This window comes from Callithrix jacchus, chromosome 5 (assembly GCF_049354715.1).
Source record: "Callithrix jacchus isolate 240 chromosome 5, calJac240_pri, whole genome shotgun sequence".
In the NCBI taxonomy this organism is placed as follows: Eukaryota; Metazoa; Chordata; class Mammalia; order Primates; family Cebidae; genus Callithrix; species Callithrix jacchus.
This window is the reverse complement of record NC_133506.1, coordinates 86,803,778-86,830,295: the sequence shown is the minus strand read 5'-3', so window position 1 is coordinate 86,830,295 and position 26,518 is coordinate 86,803,778. Positions and strand designations below refer to the sequence as shown.

Genomic DNA, 26,518 nt, shown 5'->3' with positions numbered 1-26,518 from the left:
AGTCTCCATAACTTAATTTGAAATTCCAAAGTCCCCCAACAGTAGTTTATTATTTTGATTATGCTTCAAATAATAAGGCTAGTATGAAGTGCTGGCTTTTTAAATGATGAGTTAAGCAAGCTGTTCTTGTATCTGCAAATAAACTAACTTTATAGTTGTCTTTTATTTATTTTTATCATTGTTAACAGGTACTCATAATGTGGTAGAAACTAACTTTTCTTTAAGGCAGATGTTGGAGATGTTTAGATCTTGGAAAGATCTCTCACCTAGTTTTGAAAGCCAGCCACTGTTGCTAGAGATAAATGTGAAGGCATGAGAAGATTGATAGTTCTTAACTGGAAAGTCGTTTTGAATAAGTTGAAGAGTAGAATGCCAAATTTTGCCACTATTCCAGTCTATAATGTAAGTTCATTGTATGCTATTTATAGAAGTTTTAAAAAAGTTATTAATGAAACTTTTAGTGAATGATCTAACCAGGGTAAAAATTATTAAGTGGGAAAGAAAACAGATAAATGGTGGTATGGATACAGGAAACATGAAACATGAGGCATATGTGATAGGGAGTAAGTTCTATATAGATACTTACATATTTGCATATAGAATTTAGGGATTCCAAACTTTTTTTGAGTGATCTCCCCATAGTCTTGTTTTCTCTCACCTCAGCACTTCTGAAGGATGAGGCATAACAGTTCCCTCCTTGTGTTACTGATTTTCATTGTCTTAAAAAATCCACAAGCTGCCCCTAAGTCATGTGTGTACAGGTAAATGCTTCTATGAAATAAGACTCCTTTTGAACAAAGAGGATGTACCCTTGGAAAGAGAGAATGTAAAAAGCAGTTGAGAGTTATTCTCTAGAGTTCTGAAACATGCCATTTATCTTCCCCACTTTCTCATTCTGTTTCTTTAGCAAATAGCAGTTTGCTTTCCCCTGCTTAAGAAAAAAATAATGGGCAAAGAAGGACAAACTTGGAATCTGTGCATATTACTAGGTACATTACTCAAGAATGTCAACAAAATTTCAGACAAAAAGTATTCCCAGGAGATAAGAGCATTCCCAGTCCATGTGCCCCTGGCTTCTAGAATTCAATAGTCACAGCTTCATGGGCTTGTATGTTATCAGAGGATGGAGTTCTGGACTGCCAAGTAGGTAGAAATTGAAGGAGGGAATAGTGGCAAAGAGGAAGTTATGGGAGATGGGTAGGGCATAGGGCCACAGTCTATTTGAACCTCTTTGGGATCTTTGCGCTCACCCCTGAACTGCGCCTTTAGGGAAGATTTTGTAGGGCCTAGTGGAAAGCAACAATTGGAATGTTGAAGGAGCTGAGCAGGGAAGATAATCATTGCCTGATGCAGGAAAGATGGAATTTGAAGTTTGAATTCTAACTAGACTTGAGGCTTTTCATCGAAAACAATAAAGGCTACTGCTTACAGAGTTAAAGAATGTTTCCCAGGACTAAGGTATTCAACATAGGATTAAGGAGGGAACCAGAATAGACCCCATTATACATTATGAAAACATAAAACTAACTCCACAAAATCAAGGTAACCAATTAGTAGTAGTATGCCTGTTAGAACAAAAATCAACACTCTTTAGGAAAAGCTAACTAAATCCAGAGTCTCTACAATGTATTGCATACATCGTCTCTGTACAATAGAACATTATTATATATATGAATAAACAGAAGAATATGATTCTTAGTCCTGAGGGAAAAGAGAAAAAAATAAGATGAAAACTTTGGGAAGCCAAGGCAGGTGGATCACCAGAGGTCAGGAATTCAAGACCAGTCTGGCCAACATGGTGAAGCCCTGTCTCTACTAAAAATGCAAAATTTAGCCAGGCATGGTGTCAGGCACCTATAATCCCAGCAATTTGGGAGGCTGAGGCTGGAGAATCGGTTGAACCTGAGGGGGCGGACGTTGCAATGAGCTGAGATCAGGCCACTACACTCCAGCCTGGGCAATAGAGTGAGACTCCGTCTCAAAAAAAAAAAAAAAATCCTGAAACTTTAAGAATAATAACCACGAGAACTACATTTTAGTCAAAGTCATGAACATCAAAGGTGAAGACAGCCTTATTCCTGAGCTGTGATGCACTCTAAAAAATAGGAAGAAAAAAAAAGAAAACCAGTGCTTAATAACATCATACTACTTGGGGAAAGTGTTTTTCTTTTTTTCTTTTTGGCCTACAATTAGGAAGAATATATATCCTAGAAACATTGTAGGCTAGGCACAGTGGCTCATGCCTGTAATCCCAGCACTCTGGGAGGCCAAGGTGGGCAGATCGCTTAAGCCTCAGAGACCAGCTTGGGGAATGTGGCAAAACTCCTCTCTACAAAAAATACAAAAATGAGCCTGATGTGAGGGTGTGCGCCTGTAGTCCCCAGTACTTGGGAAGCTGAGGTGAGAGAATTGGTTGACCCAGGTGGTGGAGGTTGTACTGAGCTGAGATCACGCCACTGCCTTCTGGCCTGGACGATAGAATGAGACCCTGCATCCTCAAACAAAAACATTGTACTCCGTCTTAGCTACTGCAGTATAGCAAGAAAAGAGCAATGAAAGACATGGAAGTTGGAAAAGACAGGGCAAAACTGCCTGTATTTGCAGATATGATGCATAGAAAACCCCATGGAATTGCCCAAACCTGTGAGAATTATAAATTTAGCCAAGGTCTCCAGATACAGGGTCAATATATAAAAATAATTCTCTTTTTATTTATTAGAGCAAACAATTGAAGAATGACCCTGAGAAACAGTTCCATTTTCAGTAGCATTAATGATTTTATTACTAAAACCATAAAACTTACGAAGAAGATTACATATGTGAATGGAGACGTATCCTATATTTGTATATTAGAAGAGTCAATGTTAGTCACATAGATTCAGTGCAAAGCCGGTGAAAAATCCCAGCAAGGTTTGTTGTATTTTGTGTTGTTTTTGGTAACAATTGAAAATTGATTTTCTTTTTTTGGTGGCAGGGGTGGGGGGGTGGTGGAAGATAAAAAAAGAAAGAGAAAATGAAAGAGAAAGAGGGAGAGAGAACGGGAGTTTTGCCATATTGCCCAGGCTAGAATGCAGTCTAAAAATGGGTATTGAAAACCTCTTTTATGCCAATAATTGTGCTTAACAATGGAGACAGGAAGGAATAAAGGAGGAAAATAATAAATAAGCAGCCAACCAATGTTTCATTTAAACCTGTGAAATGCTATGCAATTACTGAGGAGTGATTTACTTCTAATTATGTAGTCACTTTTAGAGTAGGTGTGATGTGGTACTGATAAGAATATGTGTTTTGTGGATTTGGGGTGGAGAGTTCTATATATGTTTATTAAGTTTACTTGTTCTGGGTCTGAGTTCTAGTCCTGGATATCCTTGTTAATTTTCTGTCTCGTTGATCTAATATTGACAACGTGATGTTAAAGTCTCCCACTATTATTGTGTGGGAGTCTAAGTGTCTTTATAAGTGATTAAGAACTTGTCTTATGTATCTGGGTGCTCCTGTATTGGGTGCGTATATACTTAGGATCGTTAGCTCTTCTTGTTGCATTGATCCTTTTACCATTATGTAACGTCCTTCTTCGCCTCTTTTGATCTTTGTAGGCAAAATTGCAACTCCTGCTAGCTGTTTGTTTGTTTATTTATTTATTTATTTATTTATTTATTTATTTATTTATTTTTGCTCTCCATTTGGTTGGTGAATCTTCCTCCATCTCTTTGTTTTGAGTTTTTGTGTATCCTTGCATGTGAGATGGGTCTGGATGCTGCATACCGATGGGTTTTGACTTTTTATCCAATTTGCCTGTTTGTGTCTTTTGATTGTGGGATTTAGTCGATTTAAATTTAGGATTAATAATAATATATGTGAGTTTAATACTGCCATTTGATGCTAGCTGGCTGTTTTGCCCATTAGTTGATGTAGATTCTTCATTATGTTGATGCTCTTTACCTTTTGGTATATTTTTGGATTGGCTGATACTGGTTTTTCTTTTCTATGTGTAGTGCTTCTTTCAGAAGCTCTTGTAAAGCAGGCCTGGTGGTGATGAAATCTCTGAGTACTTGCTTGTTTGCAAAAGATTTTATTTTTCCTTCATTTACGAAACTTTGTTTGGCTGGATATGAAATTCAGGGTTGAAAGTTCTTTTCTTTAAGGATGTTGAATATTGGCCCCCACTCTCTTCTGGCTTATAGGGTTTCTGCTGAGAGGTCTGCTGTGAGTCTGATAGGCTTCCCTTTTTGGGTAACCTGACCTCTCTCTCTGGCTGCCCTTAGCATTTTCTCCTTCATTTCAGCTCTGGTGAATCTAACGACTGTGTGCCTTGGGGTTGCTCTTCTTGAGGAATATCTTTGTGGTCTCTGTATTACATGGAGTTGAATATTGTCTTGCCCTGCTAGGTTGGGAAAGTTTTCCTGAATAATATCCTGAAGAATATTTTCCAGCTTGGATTCATTCTCTTTGTCACATTGAGGTACACCTATCAAATGTAGATTAGGTCTTTTCACATAGTCCCATATTTCTTGGAGACTTTGCTCATTCCTTTTTACCCTTTTTTCTCTAATCTTGTCTTCTCGTTTTATTTCATTAAGTTGGTCTTCAACCTCTGATATCCTTTCTTCTGCTTGATCAATTTGACTGTTAAAACTTGTGCATACTTCGAGAAGTTCTCCTGTTGTGTTTTTCAGCTCCATTAATTCACTTATATTCCTCTCTAAATTGTCTATTCTCATTAGCATTTCGTCAAACCTTTTTTCAAGGTTCTTAGTTTCTTTGCATTGGGGTAGAACATATTCTTTTAGCTCACAGAAGTTTCTTATTATCCACCTTCTGAAGCCTGATTTTAACAATTCATCACACTCATTCTCTATCAGGCCTTGTTCCCTTGCTGATGAGGAGCTGCGATCCCCTGAAGGAGGAGATTGCATTCTGATTTCTGGTATTTTCAGCCATTTTGTGCTGGTTTCTTCCCATCTTTGTGGATTTATCCACCTGTTGTCTTTGTAATTGCTGACTTTCAGATTGGGTCTCTGAGTGGACTTCCAGCTTGTTGGTGGTAATGTTAGTTCTGTTCCTTTGGCGGATGCCCTTCCCCCACAGAGCTGGACCTTCCCAGGTTCAGCTGTGCTTGCTGTGAAACTCTCAACCCTCAGCATTTCCAATTGCTGTTTTTTTGTGGGGGTGGGACCAGCCAAGCCCAATCACCTGGTTCCCCGCCTCGGAGCCCCCTTTTTTTCTTTTCCTAATTGAACGGTCAATTCTCTCCCAAGTGCCCCAGTCACCTGCTGAAAAGGCACCGGGATCTATGCAATTTCCCTTGCGGTGACTGTGCCGGCTGAAACAGCTGGCGCTAAGATTCCTAGAGCTTTCCTGCCTGGGAATCTCCCGGTTTGGCTCCCGGCTTCATTCCCCCTCTCAATCAGCTGAATGGGTGACTCTGCCTTCCCGGAGCTCCAAACGCCAACTAAAAGGGCACGCAGTCCCACATACTCTGCACTGAGAACTGCTGCGCCGGCCAAAAGAGTCGCGCTGGTGACCCGTGGGGCTCCTCCGCTGGAAATCTCCTGGTCCATAGGCAACAAAAATTCGTCTGGAAGTCTGGCGTCCACTCACTCCCTGCGCCTTCACTGGGAGCGGCAACCCTGAGCTGCTGCTAGACGGCCATCTTGGATCTCTCTCCTGAAAATTGATTTTCAAATAGAGGTGTAAAGTACTTCCAAAACCTTTTATTTTTGGGTGGTGGAGGGGAGACAAAGTCTCACCCTGTCACCCAGGCTGGAGTGCTGTGGCACGATCTGGGCTCACTGCAACCTCCACCTCCCAGGTTCAAGCAATTCTTCTTCCTCAGCTTCCCAAGTAGCTGGGATTACAGGTGTGTGCCACCACACTCAGTAGTTTTTGTAATTTTAGTAGAGATGGGGTTTCATCATGTTGGCCAGGCTTGTCTCGAACTCCTGACCTCACGTGATCTGCCTGCATTGGCCTCCCAAAGTGTTGGGATTACAGGCATGAGCCACCACACCGGGCCAATAGATAAAACTTTTTTTCCCGAGATGGAGTTTTGCTCGTTGCCCAGGCTGGAGCGCAATGGCGTGATCTCGACTCACCGCAGCCTCCGCCTCCCGGGTTCAAACGATTCTCCTGCCTTAGCCTCCCAAGTACCTGGAATTACAGGCATGCACCACCACACCCAGCTAATTTGGTATTCTTAATAGAGATGAGGTTTCTTCATGTTGGTTAGGCTGGTCTTGAACTCCCAACCTGAGGTGATCCACCTGCCTCAGCCTCCCAAAGTGCTGGGATTATAGGCATGAGCCTCTGCACCCAGCTCAAAACAATTTTTAAAAGCAACAACCAAATTGGAGGAGTCACGCTACCTGATTTCTAGGCTTCTTTAAGATGTATAATATGCTTTTAACCATGTTTGATGGTTAATGAAAGTTAGTTAAAAACTCATTGTTATTGTTCCAGACTCTGCACTTCGTGTCTGAAAAACAGTGTAAGTAGAACCAGATATCTGTCTTTTCTTGAATGCTTCTTATTTGTCCAACGAGCATATGATGGGAGTACTGGAGGAAGTCAGCCAAGGTGGCTTCCTAGGGAAGGATGTACTTTGTTCTGAGTCTTAGGGACTTGCTGAAGGATGGTGTAGGGAGTGAATTCAAGCAGGTAGTAAAGTGTAATTCAGCAGAGGCTTGAAAGAGCCTGGCATTATCGGGGAACTGCAAATACTTTTCTCTGATGGAGTGTTGGATGTTTCAGCTAATTCAGAATGAATTCTGTATTTATTTTAAAAAGTGAGTACTTTATCCTGTAACTGATAGGAACCTGTAGACTAAACAGATTTACGCATGAATGAAGTTTGTTTTATTAATGCTAGATACATTTTTTTCTTCTTTTAAAATATGATTTTAAATCTGGGCATGGTGACCTAAAAATCCCAGCACATTGGGAGGCTCAGGCAGTTGGATCACATGAGGTTAGGAGTTCAAGACCAGCTTGGCCAACATGGTGAAACCCTGTCTCTACTAAAAATACAAAAATTAGCCAGGCATGGTGGCACATGCTTGTAATCCCAGCTGCTTGGGAGGCTGAGGCACAAGAATCATTTGAACCCAGGAGGCAGAGTTTGCATTGAGCCAAGATTGGGCCACTGCACTCCAGCCTGGTCGACCGAGTAAGACTGTGTCACTCATAAATAAATAAATTAATTTTAGGCAGAAAAAAGTTGAAATAGTAGTGCGCAGAGTCTCCATATAATTTTCACCCAGCTTCCCCTAATGGTAACACATATTGCCACAATAATCATTGTATGATGATGAGAACCTCAAAATTAATATTGATTAACATTGAAATTAACATTGAACTAATACAAAGTAATAGACATACTTTATTTGAATTTCTGTGTTGTTTTCTTATTAATGTCCTTTCTGTTGTCCAGAATCTGTTATTGCTTTTACTTTTCTCATGTCTAAATGTCCTTCAGTATGTGAGAGTTCTCAGTTTTTGTCTTTCGTGACTTGGATACAATAATTTCTGGTCAATTATTTTATATAGCGTTCCACAAATTGGTGTTTTCTCATTTTTAGAAGTTACGGATTTTTTTTTTAACAGAACGCCACAGAAGATACTGTACCCTTCTCTACACCACATCAGGGGGTTCGTGATGTTGACTTGTCTTTCTAAGAGTGATGATAGGTTTGTTCCCTTGGTTAAGGTGGTCCCTGACAGATTTCTCCTCTGTAAAATTAGCAATTTTCCCTTTGTAGTAAACGACAGTAGACAGGTTTATTTATTTTGAGATAGAGTTTCACTCTGTCACCCTGGCTGGAGTGTAATGGCGCCGTCACTTACTCAGTGCACTCTTTAGCTCACCTAATAGTGATGATAGGTTTGTTCCCTTGGTTAAGATGGTCCCTGACAGGTTTCTTTTCTGTAAAATTAGTAGTTTTCCCTTTGTAATAAACGACAAGAGACAGATTTATTTATTTATTTTGAGGTAGGGTCTCTGTCACCCAGGCTGGAGTGCAGTGGCACACTCACTCACTGCACTCTTCAGCTCACTTGAAACCTCCCAAGTAGCTGGTATCACAGGCATGTGCCACCACGTCTGGCTAATTTTGTCTTTTTTTGTTTTTTGTTTTTATAGTGACAGGGTTTTCCCATCTTGGTCAGGCTGGAATAAATGACTATCTTATACTGAGACACTATGTAACTATTCTGTTGCTAATTATATTTTTATCTGCAGCAGTTATGGCTGTGTGCTGAAGGGTGATTGTTCTACTTTCTACCTGTATTAAATGGAATTCTGTTAGGAAGAGGTGCCTCCCCGCTCATTTATTTATTTATTTATTTATTCATTCATTCATGGACTCACTTGTTAATATCAGAATGGATCCATGGATGTTAATTTCATTTAATGCATAATAACCTATTACTGTTACTCAGTTGCTCCATTTATCTCAACTTTGGGTACCGGATGTTATTTCAGATTGGCTCCTGTGTCCTGTTAGCATGTGTGGCTCACATTTTGAAATACTCACTTTCTACCACCAGATGTTCCAGGTTTGTCTTGTATTTTGCCTACTCCAGCTCAGGTTCCTTTTATTAGAAACTAAAATAGTAATAGTTGTGCTCATTGTTATTTCAGGTCACTGCTTCTAGGATGTCACAAAAGGCAAAGCAAGGAAACGTGTCTGTGCTCACATTTGCATACACACCTATATTTCTATATCTACTTACGTGTGTGTGTGTGTGTGAAAAAACCATAAGTTCATACCAGTTCAACACAGCAGCCTTCCCCCTTATTGATGTTTGTTTAATCCTAATACCTATGTAGTCTCACAATTGTTGCCTAGTTCCCGTGAAAAACACATTTACTAACTAGAGTACAATATTTTTGTATAGTATGTTAACTGTCACATAGTCAGAATACAGTTTTCTGAAGTTACATAGGTTAGTTATTTTCTTCCACCAAATCTATCAATATGATTATGTTATTTTGTAATACAGTTAGGTTCATTTGTTACTACAGTAGTCCAATTCTAGCCTCCCCTGTTCCCCCCATTGCTGGTTTTATTTTTGTATATGAAACATTACTGCGGTTCTGAAAGCTGTGCATTTTCTCTTCTTTATATCCTGTTCTCACTCAACCTCCTGTAGGTTTGCAATTTCAATATATTTTGGATTATCTTTCCTGTATTTTTTTTTTTTTTTGCAGCAATGAGCAGACACATGTATATATATTTTTAAATCCTCTTGGGTAAATATTTTTTAAAATATTAGATTTGAAGTTAAAGAGGGTTTTGTTTAGCAAAAGCATTGCCTCTATGGCAATTAACAAGTAACTAATACATTATTTGTGTGTTACTTTCTGTTTATAAAATGATCTTGCTCCTTTACCCCTTCTTACGCATTCTACTTTACAGAAGTGATGAGAAAAACAAGTGAACTATTAAATGAATAGCTAATGCTCTCTCAGAAGAAAGGCATGCTAAAAATGTAAGCTATTGCTGTTTCTTTTTACATAGTCCAAGTGAATCTTCATTCCATTGGTTTGAGCAGGAATACTCTTCCTTGAAGTTTGCAGGCACTAGGGATAGTGAGTGGTTCATTGGCCCGACAAAGGGTTTTGGGATAGAGAGTAAAGGGATAGCTATTGGCTGAGAAATAATTGACCTACAGTGTTAGAAAACACTGACAAGTTAGGTCTTAATTAATTAATTAATTATGGAGTTTTGCTCCTGTTGCCCATCCTGGAATGCAGTGGCATGATCTTGGCTCACTACAACCTCCTCCTCCCAGGTGTAAGTGATACTCCTTCCTCAGCCTCCCGAGTAGCTGGGATAACAGGCATGTACCACCATACGTGGCTAATTTTGTATTTTAAGTAGAGACAGGGTTTCGCCATGTTGGACAGGCTGGTTTTGAACTCCTGATCTCAAGTGATTCACCTGCCTTGGCCTCCCAAAGTGCTGGGATTACAGGTGTGAGCCACCGTGCCCAACCAGACAAGTTAGGTCTTTTAGAATAAATTGGGCTTTGGATAAGTAAGTTAAATAATAAGATTTGGATAAGTAAGTAAATAAATAAAAGAATGCTTTTTTGCAATTGCTGTATTTCTTAATTTTCAAGTGTTGGTAAACAAATCTTAGGTTTAGGAACCATTGGATTTGTAACAGCATTATGCTAATCAAAACTTAAAAAAAAAGTTCAAAATTGTTCTCATGTAATTATATAGATTTTCTTTTATCCTCATATATCCTGCATAAATAGGAAAGTGAGGCACATAGCCCCACATATGCAGAAATTAAAGCCTAGGCAATAACTTGGCGAAAATGGTATTTTCAGAACATTTTACTCCTTGTTAAGTACAATTTTATGGCCATGGTCCTAGAGGCCAGCACTGTTTTGGTGAATTTAAGCGAAACTATGCTCAGGATCATTGAAATGGGGCAGGGTTGAGTTTGAGACATGAAATCAATCATACAAAGTCAAAAACTATTTTAAGCCAGGAATAAAAGCTGAATTCCTCTTATCCAGTTTGCCTTTTCTTTCCATTTTAATATTTGTCAGAAAGGGATAACTAACCAAAACTGAATTGTTGACTTTTCTAGCCAAACAAATGTGATACATTTAAAAAAATGATACTGCAACCAGGTGTGACATGGCATTCATTAATTGAAAAACAAGTAAAAATAATACATGTTTGCAGGTAGAGTTTAATTTGTGTGCTTTAAGTGTGTGGCTCTTTGTTTTTACCCTTTAACTCTCTCTACTTTTTGGTAAAACACATCTAGGAGACGTTGGTTCTTAGACCCTGGAAAAAAACACCTCCATGGAAACTATTTAGTCTTAGCTTTTCATTCAAGGTCCCTTTGCCATGCTTGCTTGGTCTGGCTCAGAGAGTGGACTAATGAATCAGAAGCCTGCTTTATGTGAATAACAAATTCGAATCTCATTCCTGTGCTAGTAATTTTATGGTGTACACCTGGCCCTTTCAATTGGGGAAAAAACAATTCAGCAACTCTCCTTGCTACCTAACTGTTAAGATGGCTCCAAAAGATAATCCCCCAGGGCCCTGCTTTGGAGAGGAGGGGATTACAGAAGCACTGTATCTACCGCTTTAGCTTTTCTACTCTTTTCTTTCTGGCTGTGGGATGCGTAAACCCTGAGTTCATCTGAACATCAAACAGAATTCAAATGGAAGCTTCAGTGATAATCCCTATTCTCTAGGTAGGAGAGTCTTAAGTTCTTTCATCCTTATTGCAGTTGCATATTGGATAACAGATATCTGAGTCATGCTTTAGTTTTCTGAAAACACTAATGATGTAAACCACTGCAGTAGTAATAAGCTGAAATTAGTATGTGGATTTAATATTTCTGAATTGTTTGTTAATGTCTCTCTACCCTCTGTGTTTGCAGCATTTTAGACTGCAGGATAGGAAGTGTTCATTTTATCTCAAGGAAGAGTGCATGCATTTAAGGAGCTAGGTCAAATTACCTCTGTTTGTGTGTTAGATTTTTCTTTCCAAATGTAACACTATGATTGGGGGTTATATTTTAGGCTCTTTGCCTTGATGCTGGGTTGCTGGATGTGTCCAAATGCCTGCTTTTGGATATTAGGTTGATTAGAGAATTTCCCAAGGTCTTAAGCAGATTCTTCCTGAATATACAGTGCTTTCTTGTGTGTGGCTGGGAATGCAGTCTAGCCACAGTCCCTTTCTGATGTTTATGCTCTTGATTTCTGTATACTTCTATGTGCTTGACAACATTTCTGTGTTAATATTGTGTTGCCTGTTGACTTCAGTTTTGATTTGGGGGCTGAATTACTTCAGGAAAATTCAGATTTCTATAAAAAGATCAGTAACATTCATATTAAAGATGAATAGCATTTATATACACCTGCAGGCCTGAGAAACAAGGCAGTCTGTTATAGCAGTATTAGTTAGCTATGGATGGTGACATTACTGGTCACCTTTAGACTAGTATGATATTCTTCTGTATACTTTCTATAAGAAAGATAGATGTTTTAAAAGGAGACTTTGTTAGAGAATGGCAACATTTTATCTTGACAAGTATCCTTGCAGTTAAATCTCAGAATCTTTACCAGAAAAACTTAATCAAATGGAGAGTCAGCCCATTATTTAAACATAATGCATTCTAAAACATGTAGATATATAAACCAGATCATTGACATAATTTAATGCTGAAAGCTATATTTTAAGTGAACGTAAAATTGACAGAAGTTCTTAAGGTTGGTATTTTAGCAAAAAACTCACAGTAACAGCATTTTTCTATTGAAAGGAAACTTCTTCACCTATACCAGAACTTCAGAAATCTAGAAAACCTGTAACATAACGTGCCTGACATTACATATCTGTTAGTTAATGCCAATCTGAATTTTAAATTCTTTTTATTTTTCTCGTTCTTTGTCAAACCATATTTGTTTAGCCTTTTTGAGGTTTCCCCTGTATAGTAAATCCCTTACTAGCATTCAGGGGGGTATTTGGAGGCTTATGGGGTTTTTGAAAACAAAACTATTACCTAAAATGTGAAGAAAATTTCAGAATAGTTTTACAACTGTAAAATTCTTTGTCTTGTCATTATGTATATTTTTAGTCACTACAACTGTATTAAACTGTTTTTTTTCTCTAAATCTGTTGCATAAGAGAAGAAATACCCTTTATGGTTCTTATTAATATTTTGATTTGGTGTACCACAACTTGTATCTATAGTTATAATACTTATAACTATTGAATGTATTTAGATTATTGATATCATTGCAGTGACCATCTTTGTGAATAAGATTTTTGAGGGTATGTTTGTCGAATTACTTCTTTAGGGTAGATTTTTAAAAACTGGTTAGAATATTTTGTGGGAGGATAGGAATATCCTTATACTTAGTGCTTAATACCATGTTGCTTTTCAAGGGAAATCTGTATAGAGCTTAATTAAGGCAATGTGTCTATGCCAAATTTACTGTAATTTTTGACAGCATTGACTAATAATGGTTGAAGATATTTGTGATACCTTAGTAGATGTACAGGATATCCAACAAAGAACAAAGAAGACAGCATTTTCTCAGCGTTCACTCATTGTAGTATACTTACATAACTTGTCTGTGTATATCATTTGATCTGGATTTTAGGATAATTTGCATGGAAACTTTTAGATTATCCTCCCAGTCTCCTCTCCTCTTCTCGCCCCCTCCCCCCTCTCCTTCCCTCTTTTTTTGAGACAGTCTTTCTCTGTCTCCCAGGCTGCAATGCAACGATCTTGGCTTGCTGCAACCTCTGCCTCCTGGGTTCAAGTGATTCTTGTGCCTCAGCCTCCCAAAGAGTTGGGATTACATACCTGTGCTACAATGCCCAGCTAATTTTTTTTAGTAGCGATGGTGATTTCACCATGTTGGCCAGGCTGGTCTCGAACTCCTGACCTCCGGTGATTCACCTCCTTCAGGACCTGAAAATGCTGAGATTACAGGTATGAGCCACTGTGCCCAGCTTCAATCTGTTCTTTTTCGATGCTTCTTTAGGGCTGCTTTCAGGTTCAGTCTTTTGGTGTTTTCTCCTTGGGGGCAGGGGAGGGGCTAAAGACAAAAAAAATCAGCAATATTGAAAAGAATTTCAGCCTCAAAATATATACCTTGAAATTTACTGGTAGCATTTATAGGAAGGAGAACTTTAGAATGTCCAGAGTCAGTTCAAGTGTAAGGAGACAGGTTAGGTGTGTTGGCTCACATGCCTGTAATTCCAGCACTTTGGGAGGCCTAGGTTAGAAGTTCCAGACCAGCTACTCAGGAGGTCAAAGCAGTAGAATAGCTTGAACCTGGGAGAAGGAGGCTATGTGAACTGAGATTATGCCACTGTGCTCCAGCCTAGGCAAGAGAGCGAGACTTTGTTTCCAAAAAAAAAAAAAAAAAAAAAAAGTGTAAGGAGTAAAAGACCCACAGCTTTTCTGGGATATTTCAACAACTCCTAGAACTGAGGGATAGCTGCATCTGTTGCTTTATTGCCTGTACCTCAGAGGTGCTGTATGACTGGAATTCAAACTACTCTATCCCTTTTGAGCCTTGTAAATATAATTTGTTTTGAATACTGAAAATCATACTTTTTATATTCTTTTTCATCTGTTATTTTATATTCTGAACATATATGTGATTTGTGTACTCTAAAGACAGTAGTTACTCTCTGATAGCATCAGGTAATTAGATTCATTGAGATTTTATTAACTTTGTTTTCTGTCAGGGAAAAGTGTGTGTGTGTATATTTGTTTATTTATTCATTGAGACAAGGTCTCACTCTGTTTCCCCAGGCTGAAGTGCAGTGACATGATCACAGCTCATTGTAGCCCCTGCCTACTGGCTCAGGTGATTCTCCTATCTCAGCTTCCTGAGTAGCTGGGACTAAAGGCATGCACCACCATGACTGGATGATTTTGCATTTTTTTTTTGTGGAGATGGGGTTTTGCTATGTTGCCCAGGCTGGTCTTGAACTCCCGGGCTCGGTTCTCAAGAGATCCTCCCACCTCAGCCTCACAGTCACGAGCCACCATCCCCGGCCTGTCTGTATATGTTTAAACAAATTTTGGCTGGGCGCGGTGGCTCAAGCCTGTAATCCCAGTACTTTGGGAGGCTGAGGTGGGTGGATCACGAGGTCAAGAGATGAGACCATCCTGGTCAACACGGTGAAACCCCGTTTCTACTAAAAATACAAAAAAAAAAAAAAAAAAAAAAAAATTAGCTGGGCATGGTGGTACATGCCTGTAATCCCAGCTACTTAGGAGGCTGAGGCAGGAGAATTGCCTGAACCCAGGAGGCGGAGGTTGCGGTGAGCCGAGATTGCGCCATTGCACTTCAGCCTAGGTAACAAGAGCAAAACCCTGCCTCAAAAATAAATAAATAAATAAATAAACAACTTTTTAGAAAACAGCCTTCCAGGATACTCTGTTTGAAGCAGATATTAACTACATTTAAATTTCCTCTTAGTCATCTTGATACTGATGTTAATATATCCTTCTTGATCATTAGTGGAAGGCTTATGTTAGTATGTAATTGTTTTGCTGAGCTGCTTTTTCATAGAATTGTTGAGGTCATTTTCCTGTGGATAGGTACTTATTTTTAGTCTGAAAATTACTTGGATTCCTCATTCCTCTTTTCCCCAAAGCAAAAGTTAATTCATGTTCTCTCTCTCTCTCTCTCTCTCTCTCTCTCTCTCTCTCTCTCTCTCTCTCTCTCTCTCTCTCTCTCTCTCTCCCCCCCCTCCCCTCCCCCCCCCCTCAAAATTAGACTTGTGGTCTTGCTATGTTACCCAGGCTAGTCTCAAAGGTCTCAAGTGATCCTTGACCTGCCATACCTAACCACTAATTCTCTTATTTTCTTTTTCCTCAATCATTCAAGGTTTGTTTTTCAAATTGGTCATCAGAAGTTTTAGGTGCTTTGTGCAAATAAAGTGGTACTGTTCTTCAGGCATGGGTGCTGTTGAGTACATGTTAATTTTTTTTTTCCTTTCTCTTACTCAGATTGAGTCTGTTTCTCAGCCACTGGAAAACCATGGTGCCCCTATTATTGGTCATATTTCAGAGTCACTGTCTACCAAATCATGTGGAGCACTCAGACCTGTCAATGGAGTTATTAACACGTAAGTTTCAACTCTTCTGCTTATTATACTTAGTAGACTTGTAAAGGTGTTTTGGTGCCCTTAGTTCTCTTTAGCCAGGACTGACCCTGGTTTAAAGAAGCAGATACCTTATCACTTAGTAATGTTTTTAATCTTCACTGTATAGTGAAGCAAGTATATTTTAATTAATTTTGTATTTTTTTTTTACCTACTAAAATGGAATGGGCCTGGAGTACAATAAAAAACACCACAGTTATTGTGAATTATTATTGTTTTAATCTTGCAGGAATTCCTCAGAAGTGTTTATATTAACCTCCTCTGTTCTAGGACTGATTAAATCTCTAAAGGATGTGTTTGTAAATCTGTATTTTTGAAGCTTAAAGGAGATCCTGTACACATGAATGATGTGTACAACAGCCCTAAAATCCAAGTTTCATAGGAGAACCGATTGTAAGGAAGCCCATTAACATTTGCAGAATTCATCATTTTCTAACCAGTTGTAGTTCTTAAGACTTTATTTACTCATGCGTTTGTTGTAGAGAACCTAATTACTAGAACTTGAGTTTATTTACTGACTTTCATACCTTTCAGACATGATGTAGTTAATGTGCACAAAGAGCCTTATACATAAGCACACACAGGTAGATTAGCAGACATCAGAAGGAGACCTGCTTCTGCTCTAGAATGCTTGTTTGTGTCTGGACATTAGTAAATAGAGGAGGTTGAACCAGTATAAGAGGCTTTGTTTCTTTGTGTTTTCGTTTTGTTGTTGTTTGTTTATTTTGTTTCTCTGTGTGTTCTGAAAATACTCTTCTTTCCCCTTGTATAGTCTTCAGCCTGTCTTGGCAGACCACATTCCAGGTGACAGCTCTGATACTGAGGAACAATTACATAAAAAGCAACGACTGAATCTAATCTCTTCATCATCTGATGGCACCTGTGTGGCAGCCCGGACACGTCCTGTACTGAGCTGTAAGAAACGGAGGCTTGTTCGACCCAACAGCATCGTTCCTCTTTCCAAGAAGGTCGGTATCCATGAGAGCTGGTCATTGTCAAGCAGTCAGCCAGATGCTCACATAGAGAGATTAGTCTTTTGCCAACTTTGGTGTTTTCTAAACTTGGCTAACTACCAAGGTCTTCTGGGGGGCTTTATAAAATACTAGGTTCCTAGGCCGTGTTTGCTATGGAGTTGGGCATTAGAATCCTGTTTTCAGAAAACACAAAGCTGCTAGGTGACTCTGCAGCTAGTTTTGAAAACCACTGGCTTGAGCCCTTTTTTTTTTTTTTTTTTTTTTTTTTGAGATGGAGTCTCGCTGTGTTGCCAGGCTGGAGTGCAATGGCGCCATCTTGGCTCACTACAGTCTCTGCTTCCCATATTCAAGCGATTCTCCTGCCTCAGACTCCCAAATAGCGGTATTACAGGGGCACGCCACCACCCCAGCTAATTTTTGTATTTTTAGTAGAGATGGGGTTTCATTATCTTGGCCAGGATGGTCTTGATCCCTTGACCTCATAATCTTCCTGCCTCATCCTCCCAAAGTTCTGGGATTACAGGCATGAGCCACAGCACCTGGCTTGGTTTGATCTTTTGAATAGAGATGGGAGAGACTCAAGAGTTTAAGTACTGCCATTAATACTTTGAAGGAAAATAGTGTGCCCTCTCACCTGCACTGTTAGTGCTGAAAATGGCAGTATAGAATGCTTTGCCCTGAAAAAGAATCTTGGCCATGTGCAGTAGCTTATGTCTGTAATTCTAACACTTTTGGAAGCTGAAGTTGGGGGATCACTAATACCAGGCTGGACCATATAGTGAGACCCTCATCTCAACAAAATATTTAAAAATTAGCCGGGCATGGTGGTACACACCTGTAGTCCCAGCTACTCAGGAGGCTGAGGCAGGAGGATTGCTTGAACCCATGAGGTTGAGGCTGCTTTGAGTTGTGTTTATGCCACTATACTTCAAGCTTGGGTGACAGAGTGTGAGACCCTGCCTCAGAAAAAAATGAACCTTCACTAAACTTTTAAAATTGTTGTTACTAAAAAAAGTTTGTCTTCACAAAGGACGTGGAGATTAATTCACAACTGCAGGGAGTTTCAGATTGCTGACTCTTCAAATAGCAGAGTTGGCTTTATTCCAAAACTAATGAAATAATACTCCAGTAAAATTGGTACTATGCAGGAATTAAGGGGATTATCTTTGAAGATGATAAACTTGGGTTTGAATCATGGTACTACCACTTAGTAATTTTGTAATTTGGTGCATGTTAACCACCCCAATTCCCACTCCTCTTCAAAGCCTCTGAGATCTCATAGGGTTGTTTGAGGTTTAAATGAAATGTATGTAACTTGCTTATTAGGATGTCTGGTTGATAAGTTCCTAGTACAAAGTGGCTGTTACTGTTACCACTTTTGTTGTTTTTCATTCATTCATTCAACAAATGTTTATTGGCCTCCTGCAGTGAGCTAACTCTGTCTAGTCACTGGGAGTATAACACTAAGCAAAACCAACAAAAGTGCTTACCCTCATGAAATATTCTAGTTGGTAGAGAAAGAAAATTAATCAATAAATGAACTCTACAGTGTGTCCAGTAGCATTAAATCTTGGAGAGAGGCTAGGCACTGTGGCTTATACCTGTAATCCTGGCACTTTGAGAAGCCAAGGTGGGAGGATCACTTGAGTTCACGAGTTTGAGACAAGCCTGGGCGAAATGGTGAGACCCCGTGTCTAAAAAAAAAAAAAGCTAGCTGCGGTGGAAAGCACCTGTAGTCCATCTGCTCAGGACACTGAGGCAGGAGGATCATTTGAGCCCACCATGTCAAGGCTGCAGTAAACCATGGTCATACTACTTCTCTCCAGCCTGAGTGGCAGAACGAGACTCTGTCTTTAAAAAAAAAAATCCTGGAGAGAGAAATGCAATAAAGGGGAATAGAGCATGCTGGAGAGCTCAGTTAAAGAAGTGAAAAGGATTAGCCCTTTGAGGTATTCTAGAGCTTAGGTATTCCTTCTCATTCTGTGAAAGACGAAGAAAGGATTGGGAAGGAGTGACCAATAAAATGGAAGAAAAACCAAGAGAATATGTTATGTGAAAGGCAAGGGAAGAAAGTGTTTCAGAGAAGGGGGAGGGATTGTCTCTGTCAGTTGCTGCAGACAGGACCAATAAGATGAAGGCTGAGAATTGAAACCATTGAATGTAGTGGGGCTGGGCTGTTGAAAACATTGGTGAGCAGTTTTGGTAAGGGAGAAGGGTGAATGAAAGCTTGGTTGGAGTGGATTCAGGAGAGAATGCCACAGAAGGAATTGAGGGAACTATTGTAGATAACACTTTCAAAGAATGTTGCTGTGAAAGAGAACAGAGAATAGGGATTTTTCTTAAGAGAGCCACTAGCAACATATTTGCTAATGACAAAGAAGGGAGATGACAAAATTGCTGGAACAATTAATATTTGCATGGTGAATTTTCAGTACCTTCCTTGTTTTGTTCTAGTATGCAGTTGTACTGTGTAGGCTTGCCATGATCTCTTTAGCAAAGAGAATTGTTAGAAATGACTGTGAGGTAATACCATTTGTTCCTGCCCATTCCTCAGATTCTACCTGAAATAGCAAAATAGCAGAAATAGAAAAGAATAAGATATTTGGCAGGTTTTTCATATTGACATTTCAGTCTCTCAGATTTTTTACTGATAGTCCTATAAATCTAAAAGATTTTCAGAGGAGTTGATAACAGGAATGTCAGAAAACAGTGTATTACTGTCAAGTGTAGGAAAGTAGCTTTTTGTCAAGTCCTTGATAAATTTAACACAGAATGCTTTTATATCTTAAAAAAAAAAAAAAAAAAACTCATGAAAATATAGCATCTTCCCTCTGTTTCAGCAGTTTGCCAGCCACTGTGGTATGACATCTAGGAGTCTTATAAAAATTTTCTGAAGTAGGTGGTGGCCTCCTGGATTTTTTTTTTCTTAATCCGTGAAGTAGCACACCTTTTGATTGATGCCTAAGAACAAATGTAGTTTTGAATGTACATATAAAATTATAAGATAGCTTAGGCAAGGGATAGGCATAAAACTATCCTTTGGTTCCAATTCCAGTTTTTAAAACAGAAATCATCCTGACACAAAAGTAAGATACCTGAAAACTAAGACAAAGAAAGTAGTTGACTTTGGGAAATATACCATGTGCTAGATCTAGCAGAAAGCTGGAGTTCTGTCAGAGTTGGAGACACATACCATTTCTTCTGTCTTTGTTGCTTTCTGTGTCTCACATGGCTCCTTGGTCACTATATGCCCTCAGTGATATTTGCTGATGAGCAAGCATCTTGCCTTCTGTCATCTTGAATTGTGTCATTTTCCAGACAGATTTATTCAGCAGCATTTTTGAGTGCTCACTGTGTTATTCAGGGCAGTCAGATTGCATTAGAAAGCAAAACAAAGTCCTTGCCTTCATGGAGCTTACTTTCTCATGAAAGAGCAGAGAAATTGCCAGGTTAATTATTTTCTGATGTTGTTACATGACAATGAGTTTACATTTATTTTGAGTACAGAGTATAGAACACACAAAACAAGTGAACAATATTTTTTTTCTTACCTGCATTTTAAATGATCTCTACTACATGCCAGAACCAAATATAAAACTCACTTGAAGGAACTCATTCAGTTACCCTGTGTGTGTTTCTTTCTTTCTTTCTTTTTTTTTTTTTTTAAGATGGAATCTTGCTCTGTAGCCTAGGCTGGAGTGCAATGGCGTCATCTTGGCTCAGTGCGACCTCTTCCTCCTGGGTTCAAGCAATTCTCCTGCCTCAGCCTCCCAAGTAGCTGGGATTATAGGCATCTGCCACCATGTCTGGTGGCATTTTTGTATTTTTAGTAGAGACAGGGTTTTCCTATGTTGGCCAGGCTGGTCTCGAAGTCCTGACCTCGTGATTTGCCCACCTCAGCCTCCCAAAGTGCTGGGATTACAGGTGTGAGCCACTGTGTCTGGCCAGTCTATAACTATTATAATTGGGATGGATTGGCACAAGAGACCGGAGGAGGAAAGACAGACTTAACAGTAGTAATCCAGGAGGAGATAATAGTCTGAGGCCTCTACAGCTATGAATGTGGAATATTTTAAACGTAATTGAAGGAATAATCACTAGGGTGTGTTAAGTGAATGTATCAGAGTAAGGCTCATGGAGAACATGATTTTATTAAAAATCATAATTTATAATATGTAATATATAATCATAATTTTATTATAAAATGACAGGTAATTACTAGTTGTGATTACTTAAATAGCCTATATTGCTGTTTATTGTGTGTTTCATCACTTTAGGGGTCTAATATGGTAGCTGTTAGTAATTATCTAAGTGAATGAAGAAGCACTCCAGTGGAAAGTTCTTATAATATGTGCCATTATGTTCATTTCCTGGCCCGCTGCTTCTGTGTAGATGTTCATAACTTAACCTAAACGTACTAAAATTTCAAATCAATAAAATTCTTAAAATTGATACCAACCAATTTTACAATAGGGTTGCTTTTTATTTTTTAAGTAAAATTATTTTTGTAATTAAATCATAATACAAATTTTTTTTTTTAAAAAAAGGAATGTAGTTTTGTTAATAATTTACTGCATTGTTCTCATTCTCAATTTACTGTGGACCATTAGAAACTTATGTATAGTCTGGCAGTGGAAACCATCAGTGTTTGGAAATTAATGGTTGAAAAGGCTGGGGAGTTTTTTGGTACTAATAACCAATAGAATAGATAATGGTTACATTTATTACTAACATATCTTGGAAACTTTTTTATTGCCCTTAATGGCATTAAAAAAAATTTTTGTTTTAAAGTTTACATTTTGTAACAAATAGTTGGGCAGTGTTCTGGCATGATTTTAGAATTTTGTAGTCTGTGTTAGAGTGTAACAAGGGGGGTTGCTCTGGACTGTTTTAAAGTTGGCTTTCATAGCATTCCGAGTAGTCCTCCTCCTTTTCCTGTTGTATCACACTTGAGTGGCACTTTTGTAGGGCATTCCCTTATGGCTATGTCCAGGTTTCCTGTAGACATCAGGGTAGAGATAAAGGTGTTGAGTTAATATATACTTCTAGGTTTTCTAGTTTTGATTCCACCTATTTAAATCTCAGTTTCATGACATTGTGGCTGAGGACTAATGAACTAGAATTATTATGAATCAGTATTAAAAGTTAGTAATTTGATAAGTCTTCCCTTGACATAGTCTAATAGACCTTGGAGACCAAGCTTTTTAATACTAGATATTTGGAAGGGAGCAAGTGTGCCATGTAGAAAATTGTAGTACCTTAGGACATAAGGCTAGTAAAAGAAGACTCAGAAATCACTCTGTGTTTGGAACAGTTGCCTCTAAAACTGTTGTAAGAGTGTTTATATATACATTACTAAACACATGCAAAATAAATTTTGAAAGTCTGAAATAAAATAGAGTAGAAGCTCAAGTGTTTGTTTCTTCACTCTGATGGATCTTGGAGAGCCGGTTGTGGGATATGCTTAATTATTATAGAGTTGTCAACCTATGAAAATCTTTCCAAATGTTAACAGTGGATGAGTTAGATAATGATTATCAAATGCAGAAACAAAAGCAAATGACTGTAACCTATCCTTGAGCCAAAATAATTGTTTTAGTGTTTTGGATGAATATGCTGTGATTAACAGAGAATGGTGAAATAGAGTTTTACTTTGATATTAGAATTCTTCTGTAAGTATTAAATTGAGTATTTCTTGGGAATTCCTTCAAAGAGAATTGATAGATACTAATTTTGTAATTGAACACTTTTCTGAATTCTTAACTTTAATGGTGTTTTCAGTGACTAACTTTCCAGATAGGCTGTCTTATCAGTGGCAAACAATTTTACACCTTTTTATATACTTCTCATTCCATTTCCTTGTCTAGATGCTTATTTTCCCTTCTTTCTTACATAATAATAAAACATTTAACCCTTTGAAGTTTCTTCTGAGTATAGTTTTGGATGGCATTCCAGAGCCTTTGGTGTGCAAAGTGTACTTACCGCTTATAGATTTGTAAATTGCCTTTAAATTTTTGAGTTATTTTCCCAAGAGTTAAGAATTAAGTTTCTAAAATTCTCAAACGGTTTTTCTTTTTGTATACCTTTAATTATTGATTACTAATTTGTATAACATTTTGTTCAAAATGATGTTTCTGTAGTTCCTGCTTATGTTTGTGCTCTATTTTGATACTTCAAATATTTCATTGCTGTCTAGTAGACATGTATAGTATTGTATAAAACCCTATATGTTTATATAATCATATTCTTAGTGACTTTAACAGCATTAAAATATTATACAAATTCTCCTCAGCTTACAATGGGGTTATGTCCCCATAACTTCATCATAAGTCAAAAATGCATTAAATGCACCTAGCCTACCAAATATCATAGCTTAGCATAGTCTACCTGAAACATGCGCAAAACACTTATGTTAGGCCACAGTTGGTCAAAATCATGTAACAAAAGCCTATTTTATAAAGTGTTGAATATGTCATGTGATTTGACTACGGTACTGAAGTTGAAAAACAGTGATCACATGGCTGCTCGAAGTATGATTTCTACTGAATGTGTATTGCTTTTGTGCCATCAGAGTTGAGTCATAATTCAATTTTGTGAGTTGGGGACTGTCTGTATATCAATTCTGTCTCAGTAGCCTTAAATTCGACTTTTCTTGATACTAATGTTATAGTATATACATGTGTATTCTTTTGTTTTTCTTATCCATGTATTGTTTGTGTGTGTGTGGTTTTGTTTTTTTTTTTTAATCTCAGTTTATTTATTTGAAACAGAGTCTTGCTCTGTTGCCCAGGCTGGAATGCAGTGATGCAGTCTCGGGTCACTGCAGTCTCCACCTCCCAGGTTCAGGTATCTCAGCCTTCCTAGTAGCTAGGACTACAGGCACCCACCACCACGCCCGGCTAATTTTTTTATTTTTAGTAGAGACGGGGTTTTGCCTCACTGGCCAGGCTGATGTCAAACTCCTGACCTCAGGTGATCTGCCCCCTTCAGCCTCCCAAAGTGCTGGGATTACAGATGTGAACCACTGTGCCGGGCTCAGTTCTTTTATGTTTTTATAAGTTCATAAAACCACCTTTTATTATTACATTTTGTTTGAGGCTTAAATGGAACTTACCTTTGGACTTCAAATTTTAGCCAGTGGATGTCTCTATTTTGTTTTTCTTTATTTGTTTAGATATAGAGTCTTGCTCTGTCATACAGCCTGGAGTGCAGTGGCATGGTCATAGCTCATTGTAACCTTGAACTCCTGGCTCAAATAATCCTCCTGCCTCAGTCTCCCAAGTAGCTAGGAATACAGGCACATACCACCATGCCCAGCTTTTTTTTTTTTTTTTTTTTTTTTGAATATATATATTTTGTAGAAAGAAGGGTCCTGCAATGATGCCCAGTTGGATATTCAACTCCTGGGCTTAAGTGCCTTCCACCTGTGACTCCTAATGTTCATAAGGTGCATTCAAAGTACCAGGCATTGGCTCGGCATGGTGGTTCATGCCTATAGTCTCAGGACTTTGGGAGGCCAAGGCAGATCACCTGAGGTCAGGAGTTTAAGACTAGCCTGGCTAACATGGCAAAATGCTGTCTCTACTAAAAGTACAAATATTAGCTGGGCGGGTAACACACACCTGTAATTCCAGCTACTTGGGACGTTAAGACAGAAGAATTGCTTGAACCCAGGAGTTGGAGGTTGCACCACTGCACTCCAGCCGGGTGACAGAGCAATATTCTGTCTCAAAAAAATTTTTTTTAAATAATAATAATAATAATAAAAAAGTGCCAGCTGTTAATGCCCTCAACTCCTTGGGAGTCTAAGGAGGGAGAAGGATGGCTTGAGACCAATCTGAACAACATAGAACTTGTCTGAGAAAAAGGGTGTTGTGCCACTCATTTCTTTGTTGTCATAACTTTTTCATTTGCCTCTTTAAAATTGTTTTTAAATTTACTGTCTTTACTATTTTTAAGTGTTCATTGGTAATAAATATATTTATATCCTTCTCTCAGTTCATGCCCACCCCGCTTTTCCTTCATCTACTTTTAACATTTTGGGTGTTTTTGTTTTTGTTTTTTCCTTCTTCTTATCTCAGTAGGGAAGCAAACATTTTGGTTTTTATATGAAACGTTTTAAAGGCAGATTTAGTTTTGTTTTTCAGAAAATATCCTGAAAGTCTTTTAATGGGATTTTATTATGTAGAGAATCATTTTTAGTTTTGTATTCAGTTTTGAAACTAAATAGGCAGTTGTTATTTAAGCTTATTTTAATTATAACTGGTTTCAGTGTTCAAAGACAGTTGGGGTTTTTTGTTTTTGTTTTTGTTTTTTTTTTTTTGAGATGGAGTCTTGCTCTTGTTGCCTAGGAGTGCAATGGCACCATCTCAGCTCATTACAACCTCTGCCTCCCAGGTTCAAGCGATTCTCCTGCCTCAGCCTCCCAAGTAGCAAGTAACTGGGACTACAGACATGCACCACCACGTTCGGCTAATTTTGTATTTTTAGTAGAGACGGAGTTTCTCCATGTTGATCAGGCTGTTCTCAAATTCCCAACCTCAGGTAATCCGCCCACCTTGGCCTCCCAAAGTGCTGGGATTATCCTCACCTGGCCGAAAGAGATTTTTTCATACCTTCATATCCCTGTTTATTGAGTTATTTTATTTTATTATTATTACTATTTTTTTGAGACAGAGTTTCCCTGTTGTTACCCAGGCTGGAGTGCAGTGGCGCGATCTCAACTCATCGCAACCTCCACCTCCTGGGTTCAGGCAATTCTCCTGCCTCAGCCTCCTGAGTAGCTGGGATTACAGGCACGCACCACCATGCCCAGCTAATTTTTTTTTTTTTGTATTTTTAGTAGAGACGGGGTTTCACCATGTTGACCAGGATGGTCTCGATCTCTTGACTTCGTGATCTGCCTGCCTCGGCCTCCCTAATGATTTGGTGATTAGACTTTAATTTATGAACAATAGTTAGACTGTTTATCAAGTTCTTAGCTTATAACCCTTTTCCTTAATACTCTGTTCCACTGCCTTAGGTGGGTTGAGGGGGTTTCGGTGTTTGTTTTGTTTTTGCATAGAGTAAGGCTAATGCCAATCCTATTTATATTGGTAACCAGTTCTACTCTGCACTGTTCAGATATGCACTATCTACATATACTTATTTTAATTTAATTTAAATAATATTAAAATTTCAGTTTCTCATTCATCCTAACCACGTATCAAGTGTTCAGTAGCCACACGTGACTAGCAGCTGCCTTGGGTAGTACAAATAGGGAACATTCCATGATTGCAAAACTGCATTGGACAGTGTGCTTCAGCGTTTATTTAGCTGTGTCAAATTTTCTTGTAATAGTTTTGATCTTGCTTCTCTTAGCTTTGTAGTTGTCTTTAAGTGTACCAAATATTTATAGGTTATTGTTTTCTGTCTTTTGTGTGTAGTTCTTACTAGTGTTAAAGAAAAAAATAATCAGTGACATTTGTTAAAGCACAGTAAGGCAAACTTCAATTCGGTGGGGAGATGCTTAGGGGACCTATCATGATTGGCATAAGGACCACTGTGATGGAATTTCAAGCCATATTTTAGGATTATTAATTTGACATTGAGTAAGAGAGATTGGGCTCTATTCCAAATACAGCACGAGCAAGTTGGAATTTATAGTCAGTGATCAGGGAGGGGGTCAGTGGATGGAACATTATTAACAGGAAACATCAGGAATAAGGAGGGATTGTGGCTAAACCAACCTAACAGGATTTCTGCTGAAGACAGGCCAGAGTAATCAGACATCACCTGGTGGATATTAGAAGGATGAGAGTGATCAGATATTGAGGGTGCATTCTTGGAAAATTGACACAGCAGGGCCTAGAAGAAGATTCTAAAGTTTGGTTAAGCAAA

The 26,518-nt window shown here is 38.5% G+C and overlaps 1 protein-coding gene across 11 annotated transcripts in view; it reads left to right on the top strand.

The window, feature by feature from the left end:
* Positions 1-26,518, top strand: part of KANSL1 (KAT8 regulatory NSL complex subunit 1) — a 207,458-nt gene that overhangs the window by 147,182 nt on the left and 33,758 nt on the right. For all 11 annotated transcript variants that reach the window (XM_054255966.2, XM_035300252.3, XM_002748107.7 and 8 more), the window contains 2 exons: positions 15,511-15,629; positions 16,438-16,633. In XM_054255966.2, coding sequence (XP_054111941.1) covers positions 15,511-15,629; positions 16,438-16,633 — 315 coding nt within the window. The remainder of the gene's footprint in view (positions 1-15,510; positions 15,630-16,437; positions 16,634-26,518) is intronic.